This window comes from Dama dama, chromosome 19 (genome assembly GCF_033118175.1).
Source record: "Dama dama isolate Ldn47 chromosome 19, ASM3311817v1, whole genome shotgun sequence".
In the NCBI taxonomy this organism is placed as follows: Eukaryota; Metazoa; Chordata; class Mammalia; order Artiodactyla; family Cervidae; genus Dama; species Dama dama.
This window is the reverse complement of record NC_083699.1, coordinates 76,305,575-76,329,851: the sequence shown is the minus strand read 5'-3', so window position 1 is coordinate 76,329,851 and position 24,277 is coordinate 76,305,575. Positions and strand designations below refer to the sequence as shown.

The window sequence follows — 24,277 nt, the reverse complement described above, 5'->3', positions numbered from 1 at the left end:
TTTGGTAAAAAGTGATAAATTTTATGTTAAGAGCACTTTTGACCACATTTTTTTAAAAATGAAAGCTAACTCAGAGATAAAAGCTCCATCTCTAAAATGAGGTGAGCTCAAGACAAAGGTGAGATGAAACCCACACTCCCTTTACTGAGCTGATTCACAGCGTTTAGTGTAACTGTTAGGAATAGTTGGGGAATGACTTCTGAGCAGCACTACAGAGCAGCTCAGAGAAGCATCCAGACGGAAATGTGCCATGCTCAAGCCGGTTCCCCTTCTGGAGTCCTGGAGTGAAGTGAGGGAAAGTCGCTCAGTTGTGTCAGACTGTTTGCCTCTGTAGCCCATCAGGCTCCTCTGTCCATGGCATTCTCCAGGCCAGAATACTGGGGTGGGCAGCCTATTCCTTCTCCAGTGGATCTTCCAGACCCAGGAATTGATCTGGGGTCTTCAGCACTGCAGGTGGATTCTTTTCCAACTGAACTACCAGGGAAGCTGGTCCCGGAAAAGGAGTTGTAATAGAGACCCCTGTCTTCTGGGCAGGTCACAGCCAAGCTTCCTTCGCCCCCCACCACCACCCAGGGTACTTTGGAATCTTCTGGGCTTTCTTAGGGGAGCAGAACTGCAGGAACCAACAGATCCAGAGGGGGGCGCTCCCTGCCTCTCGGGAGCTCTTTTTTCCACAAAAGTGACCAACTGCCCTTGGAGCTTTAACTTGCCCTTGGGAGTCTGAGTCCACTGTGACTTTCAAAAGCCCCTACAACCTGATGGATGTCTGGAGTGCAAGCCATCTGTGGGGGAGACGCAGCCCTTTCTCTTTGGAGGTGGCGCGTCTTCTGGGAAGCTCACTTCCAACATCTGTTGGCCTCCCACTCGAGCATGCCTGGCCTCCTGGAAACTCAAGGACCTGCCGCCCTGCCACTCTGACCATGGGGCCTGGGACATTGTTCTGTTTTCCACGATCAACTCCCAGAGTCAGGGAGGAAGCAAGAGGCAGGAGGCTGGATTGTGCAAACAGCAGTGGGCAGAAACTTCTGGAGGAAGCGAAGAGCCTTAGAACAGTGGCCCCGGTGACCTGGACTGGGAACCTGGATAATGGTGGAACGTCCTAAAGACTCAGAATATGGCAATCTTGGCAGTCTCTTGACCTTGAGAGACAATTGGGATCTGGAGCCGCCAACCATAAAGGGAGGGCGTCCTTCCTTCAGAGCAAAACCCTCTGGTTCTCTCTGAACCCCTAGTCAGCCTGGGCTGCTGACCCAGAGCTCCGGGGCGCAGCCAGCGCACCTGCCGCGCTCACCTGCCCCGCCCGCACCCGCCTGGCACACCAGCACACGCGTCTGCCCGCCCTCCTCGCCGCCGGCCTGCCCCCCGGGGCGTGTCGCCCAGTGGTCAGTCCAGCCCTCGCGAGGCTCCCTCTGTCGCCCGGAGCTGCGGCCAAGGGTCAGGAGGGCCCGGAGCCGCACCTGGAAGATGCGCCCTGTGGCTGCCGGTGAGTGCAATCCCCCACCGGAGGGAGACGGGAAGGGGGGCCCGGCACGGGTGAGTCGCCCCCTCGCCCTTCCTGGGACCCGCCGCGCGGAGCCAGAGGTGGGGGCGGCACGGGGAGGGTCTTCTCTTCGGGGATCAGGAATGCGCGAAGCGAATCCAGGCGCGAGTGGGCTGGGGTTTCGTCCGCCCTCCCGCCTGTCCCCACCGCCCTAGTGGCGTGCAGGGCGGAGAAAAGGGGGGAACCAGTGACTGTGACGCTTTGCCTGGAGAGCAGCGGGTGGCTGAGCGCAGCTAGAGCGGAACCCAGTGAGCCCTTAGGCGGGAGGTGCTCAAGGGCCCCGCGCTCCTGGGCCGGGAGGGGGCTGCCCGAGCCGGTCAGAGCCGGTCAGAGGTCCTTGTGAACTGCACTTGGGGTCCCTCGGGCCGAAGCCAGGGATCCTAGCCACAGGTCCACCCGACGAGCCCAGGGAATTATGAAGAGTGCAGAAACTGAGTGTTTTAAGTCACCGGTCTGTGGGTGGCTGGGAAGTGGGGTCTCATTAACTAGGAATGCCCCATTGTCCCTTTTATGACAGTTCCAGTAGCGTCTTTTTATAAGACGCCCTACTCCCCACTCCTCTCCTCCAAACTACTTGAGCCTGCAGAATGTTTGGGGGAAAAAAAGTAAGAAAGACACTATTTCATCTCCCAGCACTCGTTTTCCCAACAGTGGCCTCTGTGTGCCTCGCCCTCCCGCCTGCCTGTGAATTCAGGCACTCTGGGGTCCATGTGAACCTCTGGCCCCTGCCACACATTCCCTTTCTAGTCAATTTTGCTGTTTCTTCCGTAATTGAAGGAAATCTGGATTCCTCCCAGAGTGTGGCAGCATAGTGGGAAGAAATGAAAAGATCAAAAATGGAGCGTTCTCCTGGCCTCTCTAGAGGTCAGCCCTCCATCCCTGGGTGGCAGGTGATCTCCTTCCTCCCTGAGAGGCGTTCAGGTTGTGTGACCACACAGCAGAAAGTCTCGCTCACTGCCTTTCTGCTCCATGCCCAACATGTAGGAAAGCCCAGTTTTAAGACTTTTGTTGTATTTGTGTAAAATATCCATGCTTTCTACAAAACCATTTTTCTATGAACAGTACTGCTTTGGGTAACTCGCATGGCTTGTAGGATAAATGTGAGGAGATGCACCTCTTTGCTTGGGGGAAAAAATATATCTCTTGGGGCACTGACTTTTATTACAGCCATTTTGGAAGAATTTTTTTTTTCATTATTTCTACATTGTACACTTGGGCTTTCCAGGTGGCGCTAGTGGTAAAGAATCTGCCTGTCAATGCTAGAGACAAAAGAGGCTCAGGTTCAATCCCTAGGTCGGGAAGATCCCTGAGAGGAGGAAATGGAACCCCACTCTAGCATTCTTGCCAGAAGAATCCCGTGGACAGAGGAGCCTAGTGGGCTACAGTCCATGGGGTCACAAAAAGTGAGACACGACTGAGCATCTGAGCACAACTTATTATTTAGTATATACTTATATGATTTTGCTGCTGACTTGGTGGAAAATAATTGAATATTATTAGATTGCTTTTCCCCCCACCTACTACTTTTTCACACGCAGTCCTTGTGATTCATTTGTGAGCTATGTGGTCCTTTCACATCAAGCTTTGAAGTCACACCGAGTTGTCATTTATCTGGGTGTGGCTGCCAGAGAGAATACTCGCAAAAGGTCAGGGCTATGCCACTTTTGATTTTGTGAGCTAAGGATCTGACAATGCGTGGAAGTAGCATTTCCCTAGACACTTCAGTCAAGCCCCAGGTCTGCCCCGAGTAGGGCTCTAGGAAGGACACTCAGACCGAAGAAGAAGGGCAGCTACCTGGAACAGTCATCCTAATTCCTTAAAAGTACGGGCGCTGGCATGTGAACTTTGAAAGGTGGGTTACCTTGCAAACCTGCTGAGATGCTCAGGTGTGACACTTCCCAGCCCTACTGCCACAAAGCCTCATCAACAAGACTGTGACAGTTGTGGCCACTGGGACCAGCAGGGCCTGGAGCCACAAAGCCTCTGAAACCCAAGTCTGGTTCACCCACCCCTCAGCGCCCCCAGCCTCTCAAGGACAAGAAGTGCAGGTGTGGCTGCTCCGGGGGTCCAGGGGTTGTGGGTCCCTGTGGGGAGGCTGCCAGTAACAAGCAGCATCCTCGTCCACTTGATGTGGAAGGAATCCCTCTTGAGTGTGCTCTTGTGGGTTCAGGATTGGATGGGCGGGGGGATCCTGAGACCCTCCTCACCAGTATCCTGCCTTAGTGGGCACTGGCTTTGTCCTCCAGCCTAAGTGGTCAGCGCCAGCCTGAAACATCCGAGCATCTGAGGCGAGGGGCAAGGGGAGGGCATACACACATTCGCTCTAACAGAGGGTCTCTGAGGAGGAAGCTCCAGCTTCCTACCTGTGCCCAGAATGGCCTTTGCTCTAATGCTCATGGGTGACAACTGGTAGAAGCACTCAGGACACGTCTGTGGGCTGATGACAACTTTATTGCCTTATGAGGAAAGGCCAGATCCTGGTCACAGAATCACAGAAGTTCCTGGACTCTGTGTACTTCCTGTCTCCTCCTCCACATCTGAAGGTGCTGGACCTCGCCTGCTGGGGTAGACCTCCCCGCCCTGCCCCCTGCACCGGGGCTGATCTTAGCCAAGTCCTTGAGCCTCCACCTTTCCCAAGATGAATCCTCAGCCATGCCCCCCACCGCGGGCCCAGGTGCTGGCTCCACCACCCGCCCGTGCCTCATCTTCTTACTGTAAACTGGTCCCAGTGCGTGCTGCTGGGTCTGCCTGCCCTCCCCAGGAGGGTTCTGGCTGCAGATCGTGGCTCCTCCCAGTCACTGTGGGAAACCTGGCCTGGGGGTCAGCAGCTGCACCCTCCCCTGGAGCACAGACTCTTTCTAGCCTTCCTAGGAGCCCCTTTGTTCAAGTTCCAAGTTCATGATTCCCTGTGTGAGGATGTCTGGGCTTTTATTCTCTCTTCATTATCTTCCTCGTCACTGCCACCGGTTTGTCCTGCTTCACGTGGGGATAAAACCATGCCTCCCTTCCAAGCAAAAGGGCATCAGAGAGGTGGCACCCCACTCCCTTTCAGTCTCCTCCAAACCAAACAGCAACTCTTTGCTCAAAGATCTCACGTGTGACATTGAGAAGATCTGAATAACCTCCACTTTGCCAGTTTTCTTCAAATACAACACTTGTCTGTGAATTGACACGTGGGACACAGTGAACTATTGTTTTTGAACCTGAGACTCTGTTGATGCCAAATCCATGTTTCCAGCAGTCGCATCCCACAGTTCACTCAGGGCGCATGCAGCAGCCTGTCTGGGACACCCTGTGACCCTCACCCCATCCCCGGGGTGCAGCACAGACCTGGAGGGGAGACGCGGTGGGCAGCGCCTATGGGCTGACCTGAGGGTGCCCGCGCAGGCCACACCCAGGAGGCCACAGATCTGCGCTGGGGCCTTTGAAGGAACAGATGGCCAGGGTCTGGAGGTGGGCGCCGTAGGGGCAGAGGGACAAACTTATCCCCAGGGTGCAGATGCAGCGGGCAGCTCAGCAGCGGGTCGGCGAGGCTGGAGCTCAGAATAGACAAAGGGGTTTCCGGGACAGCATGCCAGCTCCCCCTGGGCTCTCGCTGTGTTTTCTGTGGCTGGTTTCTCCAGCTTGGAGAGGTCCCTGTGGTAGGGACTGCAATAACCACTCTGTCTCAGTCATTTCCCAGCCGAAAGCCTTCTCTGCATTACGTTCTAACCTTCTCAGAAACTGCATGGTTGGAAAAAAGAGGGAATTGATATTGAAATATGCACTTGAAAAAATGACTAAATGATCCAGGTGAGGCAGAGGGGTCCTGTTTCACCAGGTGACTACCTAAGCTAACCAGACACCCCCCCCCCCCCAAGCACCTGCAGCACTGACCGGATATAACCCACCCCGTGTTAGTCCACGTCAGTGGGGGAGGGGGATGGGGGGACGGAATCTCTAGGTATTAGGAATGAAGAGGGAGCTGAGATCCGGGGCTCAACATGGCCAGACTGACAGAGGTTTTCATTTCATCATGGCCAGAAAAAGAGGATACCCAGGGCTGGGCTCTGGAGAGTGGGAAAGGGGCCTGGGGAATACCCACTGGTCTCTGCTCAGGGCTCTGGGTGGGGAGACACCAGCCCTCTGACACAGACTAGGTGTCCAGCCATTCAGTTCACCTCTGACACCCACCACCCACAGAACCCAGGGGCTAAGGGCTGTGCCCCCTGCAAGCTGCCCTGTCTTCAGATGCCAGCCACAGGCTTCAGGAGCCACCCACACTTCTGAGCAGCCGGCTACAAAACAGAGGCTTCCCACAACTCCTAGGGCAGGGACAGTTCTGGAATGATTCACAGAAACACTGCAAGCACTCCTGTATTTGCGATTGCAGTTTTATCCTTTAGGATACAAATCAGGAGGACCAGCCAAATGCAGGGCTTCCCAGGTAGTGCAGTGGTAAAGAATGTGCCTGTCAATGCAAGAGACACAGGTTTGAGCCCTGGGTCGGGAAGATCCCCTGGAGGAGGAAGTGGCAACCCACTCGGGTATTCGTGCCTGGAGAATCCCATGGACAGAAGAGCCTGGCAGGTTACAGCCCTTGGGGTCACAAAGAGTGGGACACAACTGAGCAGCAGGCATGGCCATCAGCAAAGACCTGGAGGGCTCAGAGCAAAAGTCCCGTCCCCACACCCCTGGGAATCGGGATACGTCCCCTCCTGGCACATCTGTGTGTTCCCCGCCAGGAAACCCCCCAAGTTTCTGAGTTCCAAGTTTCACTGGGATCTTATTACATCATTGGTACATGACTGAGCTGGCCTCCTTTCTCTCCCCTCTCCTCGGGTTTGAGAGTGGGTCTGAGGTGTGGGCTGGGTCTTTCTGGCATGGCCAGCCACCCTCCCTGGAAACTATCCCAGGACCCACCTCATTAGCATAAATTCTGGTGTGGATGAAAGGGGCCCGGAATGAACCACAGCAGACACTCCAATCAGGAAGTTATCAGAGTTTGAGGAATTCTGTGCCAGGAACTGGGATAAAGATGAGATGTATCCTTTATTATGTGCATGGGTGCAGGCTAAATCACTTCAGTTGTGTCCAACTCTTGACGACCCTATGGACTGTATCCCACCAGGCTCCTCTGTCCATGGGATTCTCCAGGCAAGAATACTGGAGTGGCTGCCATTTCCTCCTCCAGGGGATCTTCCCAGCCCAGGGATCGAACCCATGTCTCTTATATCTCCTGCATTAGTAGGTGGATTCTTTACCACTAGCACCACCTGGGAAGCCCATTCTTTATTACACTCCAGTGATAAGTCAGCACCCACCATGGGGAGCACCTAGGTTCGCTACCAGGGAGAAAGAAGAGCCAGGATGGGGCACCTGGGAAGACAGAAGCCATAGAGATGAAGAGAGGTCTGTGGCGGGGCCCCAGCAGCCTGGCCAGTGGATTCCACCAAAGCCTGGCAGGGGACGTGTGGAATTGGGAAGAGGCCCAGACGTTGGAGCCTGTCCTGGGCAAGATGTGGGGCAGGAGCAGACTGGGGAGCTGGGGAGGATCAAGGGTTTCGTCTGGGGCCTTCGAGGCCCTGCGAGGCATCCTGGGTGCTGACAGGTCAGCAAGGGGGCAGTGCCGGGGTCCAGCCCCAGCAGGATCCAGGGGAACCCTCAGGATGAACGGCGTCGGCGAGAGAGAGACATGTAGGACTGGCCTTGATAGGGCCAAGTCTGCTAGGGAGAGAGAGAGAGAGAGAAAGAAAGAGACCAGACCAGGAATATGCAGCAGAGTCTGGCAGTTGCTTTATTTTTCACCATAGCCTTTATACCCTAAGTTGGTACATTTCTAAGGGGCAGATAAGCACACAGACTTAGTTTAACATTATATCAGCTTGTCCTTCACGAAACCAGGTGTGCTCTGTATACTTTTTGTTTATGAGAGTCTTTTCCCATAGATTTTTTGTACATTATCTTCTGGCCTTGAGGTTAGCAGAAAACAGAAAAGTGGCAGTCTCATGGTACAGCAAGTTGTAACATAATAGAAATACAATCCTGTTAACATAAAGTCAGTCTTTTTTCAGAAATTCTCAGCTAAACTTATCTAAAAAGTTTAACACACAAAGACTCTGTGGCTCTGGAGAGGCAGCCCATGTTTAGCACTCCTGGTTAAAACTGACAATTATCTTATTATTTTTACACTAGGGCTAAACTCTTATTTTACTATATCTTTAACTATATTAACAATAGTTTCCACTGCACAACCTCAGCACATTAACATCAATCAAACGTTGATCTAATAACAACTTTTAAAACAATATTTTTTGTATTCTCTAATAGGGCTTCCTCACCCCGCAAAGGGCTCTGTGCCTATTAGGGCCTTTTTTATGGTTAATCTCTATGTATAATATCTTTTGGCTTTCAGGCCTGTTGACAATTTATGACTTGCACCTGGTGCAACTTTAAGCAACTTCAGTAGCCGACCCTGTCTTATTTGTGGTTAATCTATTTTCTTTCTATTAGGTGTCATCTCCAAGGGAACTAGATAGGATTACATTTTTTACAGAACAGAAATGCAAAGGATTTCAAAAACAGCAGATATGGCACAAAACAGGCTCTTAGTGTAAAAGTTAATTACCTGCAAGAAGTTGCCAGCTAATCTCTATCTAAACTATTTTCTATTAGGCACATTTGTGGCTATAATATTTGTGGAGCTTTTCTCACCCCGCGATGGGGCCTATGCTTAATAGTTTGTTTTGTTAGCGTAGTATGTTTAGGATGTTTAGAACAATCATGAGCATTTTGTGCAATGAGAGCACACATTTATCAAACAAGCCAGAATGCCAGCTAAAGGGTTTGAACTGAAGCATTTCCTTCATCCCTGGCCCCTTCATAGGGTACCAGCGTCCAGGAGATTTATTAATTAGGGTTTTAAGTTGGTTCTCATTCAGTGAAAGAGGAGCAGGAGAGCCCTCGGCAGGCAACACAAGAATCCGCAGCAGGGCAAACAAGAACAACAGCAGAAAAAGGGGGGAGGATACAGGGTGGGGTAGAGGCCGAGGCCAACCTGGAGGGTCCCTTATCCTAGACGGCCTTGCCTGTCAGGTATTTTCCTCGTGACCTCGTCATGGATGGGGTCTCGGAGGGCCTTGCCTGCCCGGTATTTTCTTCATGACCTCGTCACGGGCGGGACCTCCCATAACAGCTCCTGACAGGGCAGCCTTGTCCAGAGCTCGGAGGACGGTCCAAGTGAGCTCATCTGAGATCCTGCGGAGAGACACAGAAGGGAAAAGCCAGCAGAGGAGGCTGGTCTGCCCAGGACAGGGGAACCTCCTGCCTCCAGGAGGGTGTATGCTGTCCAGGGAGGGTGTGGATGGGGCAGAGCCATCCAAGGGGCCTGGGGCTGGCAGCCTAGAGGCTCTGGAGGCCTTGACCAGCTCAGCTGCCTAGAGCGCAGGGGGATGGTGAGGCCTGGAGCCACTCCAGGGTACAGTTATTTCCGGATGCTTTGCCTGAGAGGGAACAGAAAGAAGACAGTGAGGAGGTGTGGGGTCCGGTGGGCAGGCTCTTCCCCTGCCTTCCCCTCCCCCATCTTGTTTTACCCTCATCCTCCATTCCTTTCTCCCTCTCTTTCTTCCCTCTCTCCCTTCCTTCATCCTTCCATCCATCCATTCGTCCTCTTGTTATTTCTCAGGACTGGACCTAAACACTGATGGGGGACATCCCTGAGTCCCCTTGTGCAGGGTCTTGGGCCATCCCTGGATCTTGGCAGTTTGGGGAATGCTGCACAGTCCTGATCTGTGGACTCTTTATGGAGTAAAATCTAAAAAACTTGTCTGTGGAGGGACAGAGCTATCCCTCAGGCCTCTAGGAACCTAAGAGTGGGTCATTGCCTTGTCCCCAGGAGTTCAGAGGAGGATCCTGGAGTCTGTCGAACAGACAGATTCTCTCCAGAGATGTCTGTGGAGGCAATCTGAGCACGGTTTGGAAAAGAATTTCCAGACACAGAGCATTTCAGGAGGGAGTGAGTTTATTACTAAGAGCAAAGAGCAGAGATAATGTGGGCATTGGGAGCTGCTCAGCGGGCCAACAACTCCTGAAAGACCAGGGAGAGTCAACAGTTTTCATGGGTCAATAGCCAATTATTGTAGCCTCAAGGCAAAATTACTACTGGAAGGTTAGCATTAGGTGATTGGTTGGGGTGCTATAGGGTATTTGGGCTTCCCTGGTAGTTCAGCTGGTAAAGAATCCACCTGTAACACAGGAGACCCCAGTTCGATTCCTGGATTGGGAAGATCCTCTTGGAGAAGGGATAGGCTACCCACTCCAGTACTCTTGGGCTTTCCTGGTGTCTCAGATGGTAAAGAATCTGCCTGCAGTGCAGGAGACCTGAGTTCCATCCCTGGGTTGGGAAGATCCCCTGGAGGAGGGCATGGCAACCCACTCCAGTATTCTTGCCTGGAGAATCCCATGGACGGAGGAGCCTGGCGGGCTACAGTCAGTGGGGTCGAAAAGAGTCAGACACGACTGAGCGACTGAGCAAAGCACAGTGTGTTTACTGGAGTGGGCATTTTGTCTAACTGGGAGGCAGGAAGCTGGTTAGTAATGATCAGGGGGCTTAGGCAATGGTTAATAGGGGGCTCAGTCAGCTTCAGAGTTGACCTTGATTCTGGATTGTGCTTCCACTTCCGTGTGATTGGTGCAAAGCCTCACACCTGTGGCCTGCAGCAGGACTCAACAACATCCTTCACCAGGAACTGTGGGTGTCCCTCCAGCCTTGTCTGAGGATAATGACAGTCTGGGGACCATTTCCAGTGTCACAAGGGTGACTGCATGCTCACGGGTGCCAGGTCCCACCCTCAGCACTGGTGACACAGTAAACAAACCAGGGCGCCTCCGCCACCCTCCAGGTTTCTGTCTGCTTCCAGGAGCTTCCTAAGTCCCATGGGCTCTGGAGGGAAGGGCCTCTTCTGTCCCGAGGCCAGGTGTCAGGGCCGCCTGACGAGTCCTTGATGTGAGCCCGTGAGGAAGCTCACCAGCACAGCAGCAGATGGGAACCTCAGCCCGACCTCCTTCACATCCCACTCCTGTCACCTGCTCACGTCACCCGATCCTGTCCCCCTCAGCAGCTGTGCTCGGAAGCTGATGGGCTCCACTGAGTGCCCCCAGGCCCTCGCCAGCCCACCATCCTGAGGAATTCCCCACGGGGCATTCTGCCAAGACTAAGGGGTGCCATCAGGAAGGCCTGGATGGGGTCAGGAGAGCAGGTGGGAGCCACATGCGTCTTGTCGTCTGTCTGTCCACAGGCACCCTGAAGGCAGTGTTCTTCATCTTCGTCTCCCTGTGTGCCTGGTACTCTGGGTACCTGCTGGCAGAGCTCATCCCAGACGTGCACCTGTCCAGCGCAGTCTACAGCATCCAGAGCATCGGCAAGAAGCCCGTCCTCAAAGGTGGGTACCACGGTGGGGTCAAGGCAAGGACTTGCAGCCCTGCTGCAGGGGTGAGACTGGGCTGTGGTCTCTACTGCCATTTATGTTGATGAGAAAGAGGAGGAGGAGGAGGAAGAGGAAGAATCCTCTCCCCTAGTTCCCACTCCATTGCCCTGCTCACACCCCATGAGACCCCAAGCAAGCCATGATGTTAGGAAAGCAAGCTTTATATGCAGGATGCATTAAAAATTCACGCTGGAATAGGGGATGAAGTGAAATTACAAAATATCCACTAAAAATTACATTGGAAAATGTGTGGGACCCTGAAGTCACCACCTGTTCCTTTTCCCACAATCTCGTTGTAAATAGTTAGCTGATATACTTTTAACAGAAATAAATGATACAAAATTAATTGTCACAGGTATAAAGAGCCAGGTGATGATTTTAAAATGTTATAAAAAACCATTCCTTTTCAAACTTGTTTACCTTTTGTGGCCAGAAAAAAAAAAAAAAAAAAAGAACTTATTAGATATTGACTATGACTGAAGTGTTTTTATTTTAAGTAGGATTTTTCACAGTGAATTTGCTTGTAATCAGATGGATTTTATTGCATGTGGATTATGGATGAGGCCAGTGCCCTGGGGGAGACCGTGTGTGTTCAGGGAATGGATCTGCTCTCAAAGGGCTGACTTTCTCATTTTCTCCAATTTTATACAAAATGGGAGTCTGTTCCGGGTGAAGGCTTGCCTCCAAGAGCTGCCTCTGACCTGATCTTTTTATACGGCCTCATTCATGTGGTTTCTCATTCCCACCAGGGGAGCGGGGAGGCCCTGTCATCCTCCCTCATGACAAAGCACGTTGAATTATTGGGAACCAAAGGTGGTGCTGAAAGCCAGAAGCTGTGTCCTGGATCCTACTGGCTTGCAGGCTCAGCTCTGGGGGAACTCATGACTGCTCAGGAGTCTGGTGGACCCAGAGTGTGGAGGTTGTGTCTTGTGATTCGTAGTTTAACACTCACGTGTGTTGACTTAAAAAATATTCACAACCTAAAAGTTGAGAGTTATGTTTTATTTGGTGGGAAATTTTAGGACTTCAGGTCTGGGAGAAAGCATCTCAAGGAGCTCTGAGAGAGAAACTCTGAGGAGGCAAGGGGAGGAGCCAGGTTATATAGAAGTTTTGCAACAAAAGGCAGGTAGTCTGAACATCAAAAGCTGACCGTTATGTAAAGAAAACCAGATATCCCAAGTTAAGGAATTTAGCACTTTTCTATGTATGGGAAGATGCAAGAATCTAGGTTCACTGAAATCATTCCTTTCATATGCGCCTCAGCTCTCCGGCCTAGTATCCTGGTTTGTGTCCTGAGTTCCTCAGAGCTCACTGTAGGAAGTGGCTGCAGCCTGATGGCTGCTAGATGGCAGGTGTTCTTTCCTTCTTGAGTTCCTTCAGGGCTCACTGGCTCTCATAGGAGGGCTGCAACTGCTGATGACTGTAACATCCTTGTTTACTGATATGGCAAGAAATATTCCATTTCTTACATGGATAAAACATTAAAAAGGGACGGCATCCTCCATGGGGTCAGGCTGGCTTGGCGGCCACACTTACTCTGTGCTGTTATCCACGGTGTGGCTGGGGGAATGGATGCTCCCAAGGGACAGATGCGCCCTGTCCAGGTGCCACCTTCAGAGCCCCTCTGTGCCTGGCAGACAGGCGGGTAGAGGATGCTTTCCTGGCCTCAGGACAAGGTTCAAGGACAGAACACAACTCCTGCAGGCCTCGGGGCCCTGGAATCCTCTGTTACTTTGGGCTTTGCACAGAGTTTGACCTACATTCCTCAGTCCCCAAGGCTATGGGCCACCGTGAGTGACACACCCACTCAGAATCAGCAGAGAAGGAAGATCACGTTGAGGTGTGAGGTCAATGTCAGGCGCTGAGCAAAATGAACATTGGAAACCGGGGCTCTGAGCACTGAACCCCCATGGCCCAGGCCCCGGAGTGAGACCACCTGCACCCACCACTGTGGGCTGCCACTCCTTCATTGTGGCTTGGCTTTGCCCACTTCATTATCTATTCTCTTAAAATGGCCCATTTCTTGACATAGCTGTGGAGGCCCTTGATCATGGCTTTGGAATTCCATGGAGTTGACCCTTCCCTTTGTAAATCCAGTTCTCCCTGGTTCACACCATCTGTCAGTGGGTTGGGTGTAGCCTCCCCACCATTCCCATGTGATTTTGCACGCACGGGCAAGTCCTGCTGACTCGGCTCATTTTCTAGAGCCAGTCTCCTCCTGCTCAGGAAACTGGGCAGTGGTTGGAATCTGCCTGGACAGCAGGTCTTCATCCTCTGGCCTCCCTGCCTCCCCCTGCTGCAGCCAAGCACAGCAGGTAGGGATCAAAAGTGGTCAACACACAGTTTGGAAAAAGGAAACTGGAGACAGAACTAAAGTTCTAAAGATGGGACCAGGGGACTCATGACCTCTAGGATCAAGGGCCCTGCTGACCGATTCCACATCACTTTTTTTGAGCTCTTAGTATGCAGAAGTATCCAGTTTTTAGATAACATAAGGTTCCCATGCCCCCAGTCACATCCCAGAGTTAATGCTCTTCTCTGTACTTTTATGTTACCTCCTGGTACCAAGGCATCACACAGCCAGGGGCAGCAATCTTCACAGGAACATCGGAAGAACTATCAGTGTTTCCACAAGCAGCATTCTGAACTTGTGCTGAGCGGGAGTTCCAAGGTCCACACCATGTTCCTCAGCTCAGCAAGGCATGACGACCCCAACTAATGAGCCCGATGGACTTTTTCTTTAGATTATACTTAGTTGCTATATCTCACTTTTATTCTTTTCCCATGGTGTTCTTCTCATGACTTAGCCAGAGTGACAGGCGGCTGACTATTAACTCCTGCATTTCCCCCTTTTTGTTTTTGTAGCAGAAGATATACCGGTCTCACGACTTCTTTCTTCATTAGTTCTCAGAGGACTTTTCATGTGCCTCTGAAGACTAAACAGAGGATTATAGTGAAACAACAAAGCATGTGTAGTGTTTTAATGAGACCACCTCTGATACCTCTGGTCCACTCAAGAGGACTCAATGATTTAGGGCCCTCTGCTATTCCTTGAAGTGTATCTGCTCCTGGTAGTAGTCTAAGAGAAGCATGCTGCATGCCAATGATTTTTGCCTGTTTAATATCTAGAGTAAGGTTGTCAGCCATATAGCCCTGCAAGTGTCATCTAATATTTTCCCAGGAGTGTTCAGATTGGTTATATTCCTGGGGGGGTCACACAGAAAGTAGTAATGTTCTCGTCACACTTTAAATGCATTTGTAATTTAAGATTTTGCACTTCTGCCCCTAACAGTAGCACTGCAATATGTAGGTTCCTTTCTACATCCACCAATCTGTTGTTAATCTCCTCATCTATATGAGTTTGGGCTCCCCAAGCGGAACTGGCATTTTTATGCCACTCCTGCACAAAAGTGGTGGTTTGTACCATCTGATGGAGAGTTACTCCCGCCACTGCCACTGTGGTGGTGATGGCAATAATGCCCGTTATGGTGGCAAGAAGGAGCTCAATGAAATACTTGGATCTTTTCAGAATGGTATTTAGTACTGTGAGCAAAGTATGCATGTCAGGGGAGGGTTCCCAAGGCCTACTTTGAGTTACTGGCAGCCAGACTCCTAAACACCTGTGCAACATCACATAGAAATGGTTAAAGTTGAATCAAGCAAGTATATAGTTTGCAATCCTGGCAGGTTAGTTTCCTTTCTGCCTTGTTAATAGTTATAGTGCCAATCATAATCACGTATGGATCTCAAACACAAGTTTGAGTGTAAAACATCCAGTTTGTTGATGTATTGAATGACAGAGTATAAACTGTGGAATGAGAATAATTTCCATCCCAAATTCAATATTTCTTTAGGCTTTTGGCCAACTTCCATATTTATATTTGAGCCTCACCTGATTCGAGCTGTTGCTATGGTGAAGACATGCCCCTGCCATGCCAGATAATGGGATATTCTTAGTGTGTAGTAATAGTAGTATGATTGTACTCACATACATGCCAATGCAACTTCTTATAAGGATTGCAGGATGAGTTATGGTGTAAGCAATTAGACACTGTATACCCCTTAGGGGACCGGTCCCAGACAATTCCATGGAACCATTAAGTAAGATCACCACCTCAGTCCCGCAACAGTTATCCCAGTGTATTTGATCTTGTCGGTTGGCCCACATGCATCTGTTCTCACACAGGGCTCTATCTGATTTGGTAGATTATTTTGATTAGTTTCTCGATATCCAAAGCTCAATCCAGAAAGTAGATGCAGTTAAGCCTTAGTGTGTTTCTGTCCAAAGAATTTACAGAAAGCCAAGCCTGGATTGATAGATTAAGACAGTGCTGGTAAGCACCCAGGCAAAGAGGCCAAGTGTCAAAACCCAAAGTACTGTTGAAGGGGGTCTCCTCTTCCTTTTTATGAAGGGCAAACGCTTGTCTTCTGGACCAGGGATCCAGGAGGATTCATTAACATAAACAGGAATAGATCCGCCCAATTAACAGGCCTTAGCAGTGGGGGAATTAGGTACATAGACTCAATAGGTATAATTCTTTGCTTCTGCCAAAGCCAGGGGTAATACTCACTGCGATGGTTATCAGGGCAAACATAGCCATGATCAGGATGCCTGAGTCACTGGTGGTTTCTGCTCGGTTTTACTCTGTGAGCTGGAATCCACACAGGTTCTAGACCTTCTCCTGGGGAGATACAAGCAAACCATCTTCCCCATGTAATTAACTTCCCTGGTGACCGAGCATTTATTAGTGGGTCTTGCCACCAAATCACAGGCTTAGCTGTATTTGCGGATGTAGCCTGAAAATGTCGCTCAGCTGCAGTTTCCATAGTTTGTGCTGAAATATTCAAAAATTGACAGTAAATAAAGCTTTATTCAATATTGTTTATTGTCTTATGGCATCGCCCCCTTTTTTGTTTTTGTATCATATGTTTAAGTGATTGATTAGCCATCTCCACTATGGCCTGTCCTTGTGCATTATAGGGAATGCTGGTAGAATGTTTTATAGACCAAATTTTAAGAAATTGTTGGAATGCTCTACTGGTATAAACAGGGCTGCTATCAGTTTTTACAGTTTTTGGTAGTTTTATAACAGAAAAACAAGCATATAAATGTCTTTGTACATGTTTTGTAGTCTCACCAGATTGAGTAGTGGTCCATTTAAATTAAGAGAATGTATCAATAGTCACATGTATGTAAGAGAGCTTACCAAAGGGAGATACATGAGTTACATCCATTATAACTATGGGTTTCATATGGAACTATATACCATCATTATATCAGTGGCTCAGTCACACATTTGATAATGTAAGGGACAACACTTTTTGAAACAGGCAGTATAGAAAACAATATAGTTAGCAGTAATAGTAAAATCATAAGTAAGAACTTTAAGTCAAGAACTTTCATTAGGTATAGCTCAGTAACATCTCCAGGTCATCTGACTTGGTTTGTTAAATGACTGTGGCCTGTTGTTAATTTGCTGGTTGTAGATCCTGGAGCATCTGATCTTCATTCAAAGACTGGTTACTGAGATAATCTTTAGAAACAAACTTAGAGTGTCCTTTTGAATAACTTAATTAAACCTCTTAACAGTGTAACATAAGCACAAGGAACTAGGCTACCAGACTCATCTGTCCATGAATTCTCCAGGCAAGAGTACTAGAGTGGGTCACCATTTCCTTGTCCGGAGGATCTTCCTGACCCAGGGATTGAACCCAGGTCTCCCGCATTGCAGGTAGACCTCTACCATCTGAGCCACCAGGGAAGCCCCCTTAGTAAGTACAGATATTAATTAGAAAACTAGAACTGAAGATTCAGTGAAACGTATTAGATGCCATAGGCCTGACATCAGTTGGGGTGGGGGGGATATTTCTTTTAGAGATCCTCAGTATACTCTGAGATTTTTGTAAATGTCTGGAGATAGTCCTTTTTACCTTGATGAAGCTGTTCACAGCCCAAATGTCTCCAATTTCTGGAGGGACGAGGCAAAGAGAAAAGAGAAATGTTTTAATTTTACCCGCAGGTGTAAACCACTAAATTCTTTTAAACCATTAGTGACTTGAGGAGAAGAGCTTTTTTATATCTGAAAACAAAAATTAGAAGCCAGAAATATGTCAGACAGAAAGTCATGAAAATTGTAGTCATATTTAGCAGTCTGTTCAATCTCATGTAACCAATCCCTTTGTTCTGTGGTCCTTGCCTGACAACCAAGGACATCAGTAAAAATGATAGTCTGCAAGAAGTTTGTGAAATTTTTTGCCAATGTCTGTATGACCTGTCCAGCAAAGTGGATGCCCCAATCACTGGAGATTGTAGAAAACACATTTTAACCATTTTTTTTTTTCCTATTGTGAGATATCAACCCTGAAGCCAGGAAAGACTTTAGCTTATGAAATAAAAGTGAGGTTTGTCAGGGACCCAGGAAAAGCCAAGTGGCCATCTTGGACTTCCCATAGCCCTGACTGGTTTAAAACCATTGTTTATCCTTTTTAAATTTCCTGATGAAGGGTTAATTTTGTAGAAGCAGAATGATCTTTGTGCATGTTTGCCATAGTCTCCATAGATCATTGTGAAATAACATTCATTCATTTTATCAAAGTAACAAAAGATTTTATAAGCAAGTATGAATCACTTAAAGACAAAGAAATTTACATAATCTGTTATCAAAAGCCATATTCCAAGAAAACTTTGTTCTTTTAACAGGAAGAGAAAACCAAATTCCAGATTGGTACCGCTTATATTCACTGTGAAATAATAGTTTTTTACTTAGTCACAGTAACAATAAAACTTCAAAGGCAGTTTATGTCTTAAGAAAATGTACCATGCACAAAACTCTTCTTTCACTTGCCACAAACCTTTTTTACACTTTTTGTATTCATCACTTTATCTATTTAGTGAATAACCACCTGCAAGTTTAGTCTCACTTTTTAGTAGACTGAAATTTTATTTTTCATACCTTTTTTATTAAAAACATAAATCTCATTTTCCTTAAGAAACCATGAACTGTCTTTTCTATTAGCATTTTGTAGATTGGTGAACATAAATACCAGTTTTAATTTTTTTTTAATAGAGAACATCTCAGGATGGCACTAAACATATTTATTAATAATCCACAGTCTCTTTAGTTTCTCTGTTAGTGTTCAGTAATTAATGCTTCAAAAATCTTAATTTATTTGCAATGACCTAGCGATTTAATAAACTTTTATCATTTAGTTTAGCACAGCCCTAGAAATTTAGGTTACCCCAGTCCTCAGAGATTATTTTAGATAGACATTTCTAAAATATAATTGTTTTTAGTAGAGTTTATCTAAAAGTTTTCATCTCATATATATTTGTGTGTGTGTGTATTTTTAAAGTTCCTTCACTCAAGTTACTTTCCTTGTTGACATATTTAATTTATATTAAGCCTAAGCACAATAAAAGTATTACACAATGTTGATGACTCAAGACATAATTAGCCTAACAAACAAAACATTAATGTTAGTTAATATTGAATATTTCTCAGTTCATGTGAACCTGAAATTAAATAGAGCTCATTTATAAGTTAACCTCATATTATCCTAAAACAAAGACACACACTGAGATACAGATAAATTTAGACAGACAGACAGACAGAGATCTCATAGTTTTCCTCTTGAAATTTAAAATGTCTCTTTGCCGCTTCATTTTTTTTTCTTGGTTTGAGTTCTACCAATTTGTTCATGGCTGGAGTTCCAGATAGAGTGGGCTGTGTATCCCAAGGACATGATAAGAGTTAACTTCAGGTTTTTTCCCAGGCCCATTTTTGTTTCTCAGGCAGAATTGGAGCTCCTAAAAAGTATTTTTAACAAGCCAACTTTTTCCTAATTGTACATGCAAGAAGAACCGGTTTTGCAATTTCAAAAAAGATTTTATTTTAACCAGTTTTCTCTGGAGTCTAAAGAATATCCTGGCCATTCAGTGTCCAAAATGTCATCTCTCTTTTTTGTAGTCATAGTTTCATAGCTAAAAAATAAACCAAAGAGTGTTCAAATGGGCTCTGATGACAGGGGTGGCCTGACTGATAAGATGTTGTCCCAGCAGGAATTGTCTCTCTGGGGCGGTGAAGTCTTCTCTTAAAGTAAAGAAAGCCTGTCCTTTAACCTCTGTTCTCTCCCAGGCTCTTATGTAGTGTTGCCTCACCTGTTCCATAAGCACTTGATCTTGAGTTCTCCCCCAATTTCCACTGCCTATCAGTTGATCTGAAGAGATGGGGATCTACCTGGCTTGGTCATGAGCAGCCATAATCAAACGGGAACCGTCAGCTAGTCCCTGCACTATTCCCAAGGTGAAAGGAGAATTTACTCCATAATTCTGAACAGCTTGCTTACGTTCCTTTAATATTTTGAATCTGCTTGTGTATAGCCTCATACACCCCACTAGGATTATTAGGATCTGTCCCAGGAGCTATCCATTCATATATTGCCAATGGAAATGCCATAGCCATAACCTCCAAATCAACCCTCCTGTCGAGCCTGCCAAATGCCTTTCTGGAGGGGCGACAGAACTGCTGTCTGTCCTAAGGAAGGAAAAGCTTGAGCTGCTCCAGCAGTTAAGACAAGAGGGGGAGGAAGAGGAGGCAGAGGAAATTCCTCTTTCTTAAGCAAAGGCACAGAAGGAAGTGCAGCTTGTTCTACCCCCTCGGGCTCTGTATATTCAGGTCCTCCCTCTGATGGGGTTTCACATTCATCCTCACTCCCTTCTGAGCTTTTAGGGGTCTGAAAAGGTTCCAAAACGGATTTTATCAGTGTCCAAGTTGACCGGATAGATGCAGGCAAGGGCACTCCCTTGCAAAGAAGTTTCTCTAACTCACTACCTACGTTTTCCCATGTTCCTAAATCTAAAGAAGGGAACCACCAGCAATGTTTCTCAATGGTTTGTAAAAGCTCCAATAGCCGGCCCTCACTGATTTTTGCCCCCTACTCCACCCCGCCGCCCCGCCTCTTTTAAAAGCTGCCTTATAAGGCATATATACAGCCGGTGTTGTTCCAAGCTTTCTGAATTTTCCATGCTTAACCCCGGTTTCAATGCCTGAGAGAGTGTTAGTTACTGTAAAGGGGGATTTCCAGAGGCCTCACCCCACTCTTCCTCGGGACCCTGCTGCGATTGTTCAACTTTAGCTTCTCTCTTGGCAATCCTTCACTTTCGAGCCCCACATTGGGCTCCACTTGCTGCAGCCAGCGCAGCAGGTAGTGATTGAAATTGGTTACTGCACAGTTTGGAAAAAGGAAACTAGAGACAGAATTAAAGTTTTTTTTTTTTTAATTAATTCATTTATTTTAATTGCAGGCTAATTACGTTACAATATTGTAGTAGTTTTTGCCATACATTGACATGAATCAGCCATGGTTGTAGATGTGTTCCCCATCCTTAACCTCCCTCCCACCTCCCCCCCATCCCCATCCCTCCCCTCAGGGTCATCCCAGTGCTCCAGCTCTGAGCACCCTGCCTCATGCATCGAACCTGGACTGGTGATCTGTTTCACATATGGTAATTTACATGTTTCAATGTATTCTCTCAAATCATCCTACCCTTGCCTTCTCCCAGAGTCCAAAAGACTTCTCTACATCTGTGTCTCTTTTGCTGTCTCGCACATGGTCATCGTTACCATCTTTCTAAATTCCATATATGTGTGTTAGTATACTGTATTAGTGTTTTAAAGATGGGACCAGGGGACTCATGACCTCTAGGATCAAGAGCCCTGCTGACCGAGTCCACATCGCTTTTATTGAGCTCTCGGTATGCAGAAAGTGTCTGGTTTTTAGATAACATAAGGTTCCCATGCCCCCAGTCACATCCCAGAGTTCATGCTCTTCTCTGTACTTTTATGTTACCTCCTAGTCCTAAGGGCATCACACGGCCGGGGGCAGCAATCTTCACTGGAACATCGGAAGAACCATCAGTGTGTGCACAAGCAGCGTTCTGAACTTGCGCTGACCTGGCGTTCCAAGGTCCACACCGTGTTCCTCTTTAGCTTATCAAAGCATGACAACCCCAACTAATCAGCCCGATGGACTTTTTCTTTAGATTATACTTAGTTGCTATATCTGGCTTTTATTCTTTACCTATGCTGTTCTTCTCATGGCTTAGCCAGAGCGACAGGTGACTGACTATTAACCCTTGCATCCCCCTTCTCATATTTCACGGGGAGATGAGGACTTCGTGGAAGGTTCTGGGCTCGCCTCCAGGACGGGACAGACACACAGTCTCCCTCCCCCTGAAGGGCAAGTCTTCCCACGTCTCTGCTCCTCGACCCACTCCTTCCTTTCCTCCCTGTCCAGCTGTCCCCCAGCAGGCCCAGAAGCCCTGCAGTTGCCCAGTTTCAAGACCCAAGAGAGCACCCAGGGTCAGCAACACAGACATCGTTGGTTTAATGGATGCGGGGCTTACACATTGGGAGCAGGGTCCTGGGGTGACACCCACACTCACAGTGCTGCCAAGGCAGCAGGTCCTGGTGGGAAGCTTTGCTCGCTGGGGCAGGGGGAGGTTATCAGTTACAGGGGCCACTGAACCAGGTGTGCTCATCGGTTGCCAGGGAAACCAGCAGAGGGGCAGGCCCCTCACTGCCCCTTTAATAAGAACTATCACCAGGCGGGCCTGGGACAAGAATTATAGGAAGGAAGGTCAGGTGAGTGGATGGACGGGAGGCAAGCCCTGGTGGAGCCAGGGAGGGACAGAGAGCAAGAGGACCACCATCTTCAGTGGTCAGAACCTCTGGACTAGGGGCAGAGGTGACCTGCCATGGCCCAGGCCGCCCTCATTTAATTAACTAATTAATTTAAAAAATTGTATTGGGAAAAAATACAGTGTTGCCTTAGTTTCTGCTGTACAGCAAAGTGAATCATGTTTACATATGTTTACATATATGTTTACATGTTTACATATATCCCTTCCTTGAATTACGCTGAGTAGAGTTCCCTCTGCTCTACAGTTGGTCCTCATTAGTTATCTATCTTATACATGTGTTTGTGCTCACTCTCTCAGCCGTGTCAAACTCTTTGCGACCTCATGGACTGTAGCCCGCCAGGCTCCTCTTTCCATAAAATTTTCCAGGCAAGGATACTGGAGCCTGTTGCCATTTCCTTCTCCAGGGGGTCTTGCTGACCCAGCGATCAAACCTGAGTCTCCTGCATTGGCAGGTGGATTTTTTACACTGTACCACCGGGGAAGCCCATTTTGTGCATTCAGATCAGTTCAGTTCAGTTGCTCAGTCATGTCCAACTCTTTGCGACCCCATGGACTGCAGGCTTCCCTGTCCATCACCAACTCCCGGAGCTTGCCCAAATCATGTCCATTGAGTTGGTGATGCCATTCAACCATCTCATCCTCTGTCATCCACTTCTCCTGCCTTCAGCCTTTCCCAGCATCAGGGTCTTTACCAATGAGTCATTCCTCGCATCAGGTGGCTGAAGTATTGGAGTTTCAGCTTCAGCATCAGCCTTCCAATGAATATTCAGGAATGATTTCCTTGAGGATTGACTGGTTTGATCTCCTTGAAGTCCCAGGGACTCTCAAGAGTCTTTTCCAACACCACAGTTCAAAAGCATCAATACTTCAGCGCTCAGCTTTCTTTATAGTCCAAATCTCACATCCATACATGACTACTAGAAAAACCATAACTTTAACTAGATGGACCTTTATCAGCAAAGTAATGCCTCTCTGCTTTTTAATAAGCTGTCTAGGTTGGTCATAACTTTCCTTCCAAGGAGCAAGTGTCTTTTAATTTCATGGCTGCAGTCACCATCTGCAGTGATTTTGGAGCCCCCCAAAATAAAGTCAGCCACTGTTTCCACTGTTTGCCCATCTATTTGCCATGAAGTGATGGAACTGGATATCATGATCTTTATTTTTTGAATGTTGAGTTTTAAGCCAAATTTTCACTCTCCTCTTTCACTTTCATCAAGAGGCTCTTTTGCTCTTCTTTGCTTTCTGTCATATGGGTGGTGTCATCTGCATATCTGAGGTTATTGATATTTCTCCCGGCAGTCTTGATTCCAGCTTGTGCTTCATCCAGCCCGGCATTTCACATGATGTACTCTGCGTGTAAGTTAAATAAGCAGGGTGACAATATACAGCCTTGAGGCAGTCCTTTCCCAAATTGGAACCAGTCTGTTGTTCCATGTCCTGTTCTAACTGTTGCTTCCTGACCTGCATACAGATATCTCAGGAGGCAGGTCAGGTGGTCTGGTATTCCCATCTCTTGAATAATTTTCCACAGTTTGTTGTGATCCATACAGTCAAAGGCTTTGGCATAGTCAATAAAACAGAATTAGATGTTTTTCTGGAACTCTCTTGTTTTTTCAATGATCCAATGGATGTTGGCAATTTGATCTCTGGTTCCTCTGCCTTTTCTAAATCCCGCTTGAACATCTGGAAGTTCACAGTTCACATACTGTTGAAGCAACCCTGGCTTGGAGAATTTTGAGCATTACGTTGCTAGTGTGTGAGATGGGTGCAGTTGTGCGGTAGTTTGAACATTCTTTGGGATTGGAATGAAAACTGACCTTTTCCAGTCCTGTGGCCACAGCTGAGTTTTCCAAATTTGCTGCATATTGAGTGCAGCACTTTAACAGCATCATCTTTTAGGACCTGAAATAGCTCAGCTGGAATTCTATCACCTCCACTAGCTTTGTTCGTAGTGATGGTTCCTAAGGCCCATTTGACTTTACATTCTAGGATGTCTGGCTCCAGGTGTGTGATCACACCATTGTGATTATCTGGATCATGAAGATCTTTTTTGTATAATTCTTCTGTGTGTTCTTGGCACCTCTTCTTAATATCTTCTGCTTCAGTCAGGTCCATACGATTTCTGTCCTTTATTGCGCCCATCTTTGCATGAAATGTTCCCTTGGTAGCTATAATTTTCTTGAAGAGATCTCTAGTCTTTCCCATTCTATTATTTTCTTCTATTTCTTTGCATCGATCACTGAAGGAAGCTTTCTTATCTCTCCTTGCTTTTCTTTGGAACTCTGCATTCAGGTGGGTTTATCTTACTTTTTCTCCTTTGCCTTTAGCTTCTCTTCTTTTCTCAGCTATTTTGTACATACATTATTAATGTGTATCTTATACACAGTCGTGTATATATATCGATCCTAATCTCCTAATCCATCCTATCCCCCACTTTCCTCCTTGCTCTCTCATTTTATTTATTTCTCCCTTTATCCCCACTTCCCTCTCTGACATCACCCACCGTCCCCCAGCCCTCTGATGCATCTAATGACACCCTTCTGTTGAACATCTACTTGCATCCCAGCTTGT

At 47.7% G+C, this 24,277-nt stretch overlaps 1 protein-coding gene across 1 annotated transcript in view; it reads left to right on the top strand.

Annotated features, from left to right (window-relative positions):
• The first annotated feature begins 1,377 nt into the window (after positions 1-1,377).
• FAM3B (FAM3 metabolism regulating signaling molecule B) overlaps positions 1,378-24,277 on the top strand; it is a 57,827-nt gene continuing 34,927 nt past the window's right edge. The window contains exons 1-2 of the mRNA XM_061167551.1: positions 1,378-1,483; positions 10,816-10,959. Of these exons, the coding sequence (XP_061023534.1) occupies positions 1,465-1,483; positions 10,816-10,959 (163 nt within the window). The 5' untranslated portion in view covers positions 1,378-1,464. The remainder of the gene's footprint in view (positions 1,484-10,815; positions 10,960-24,277) is intronic.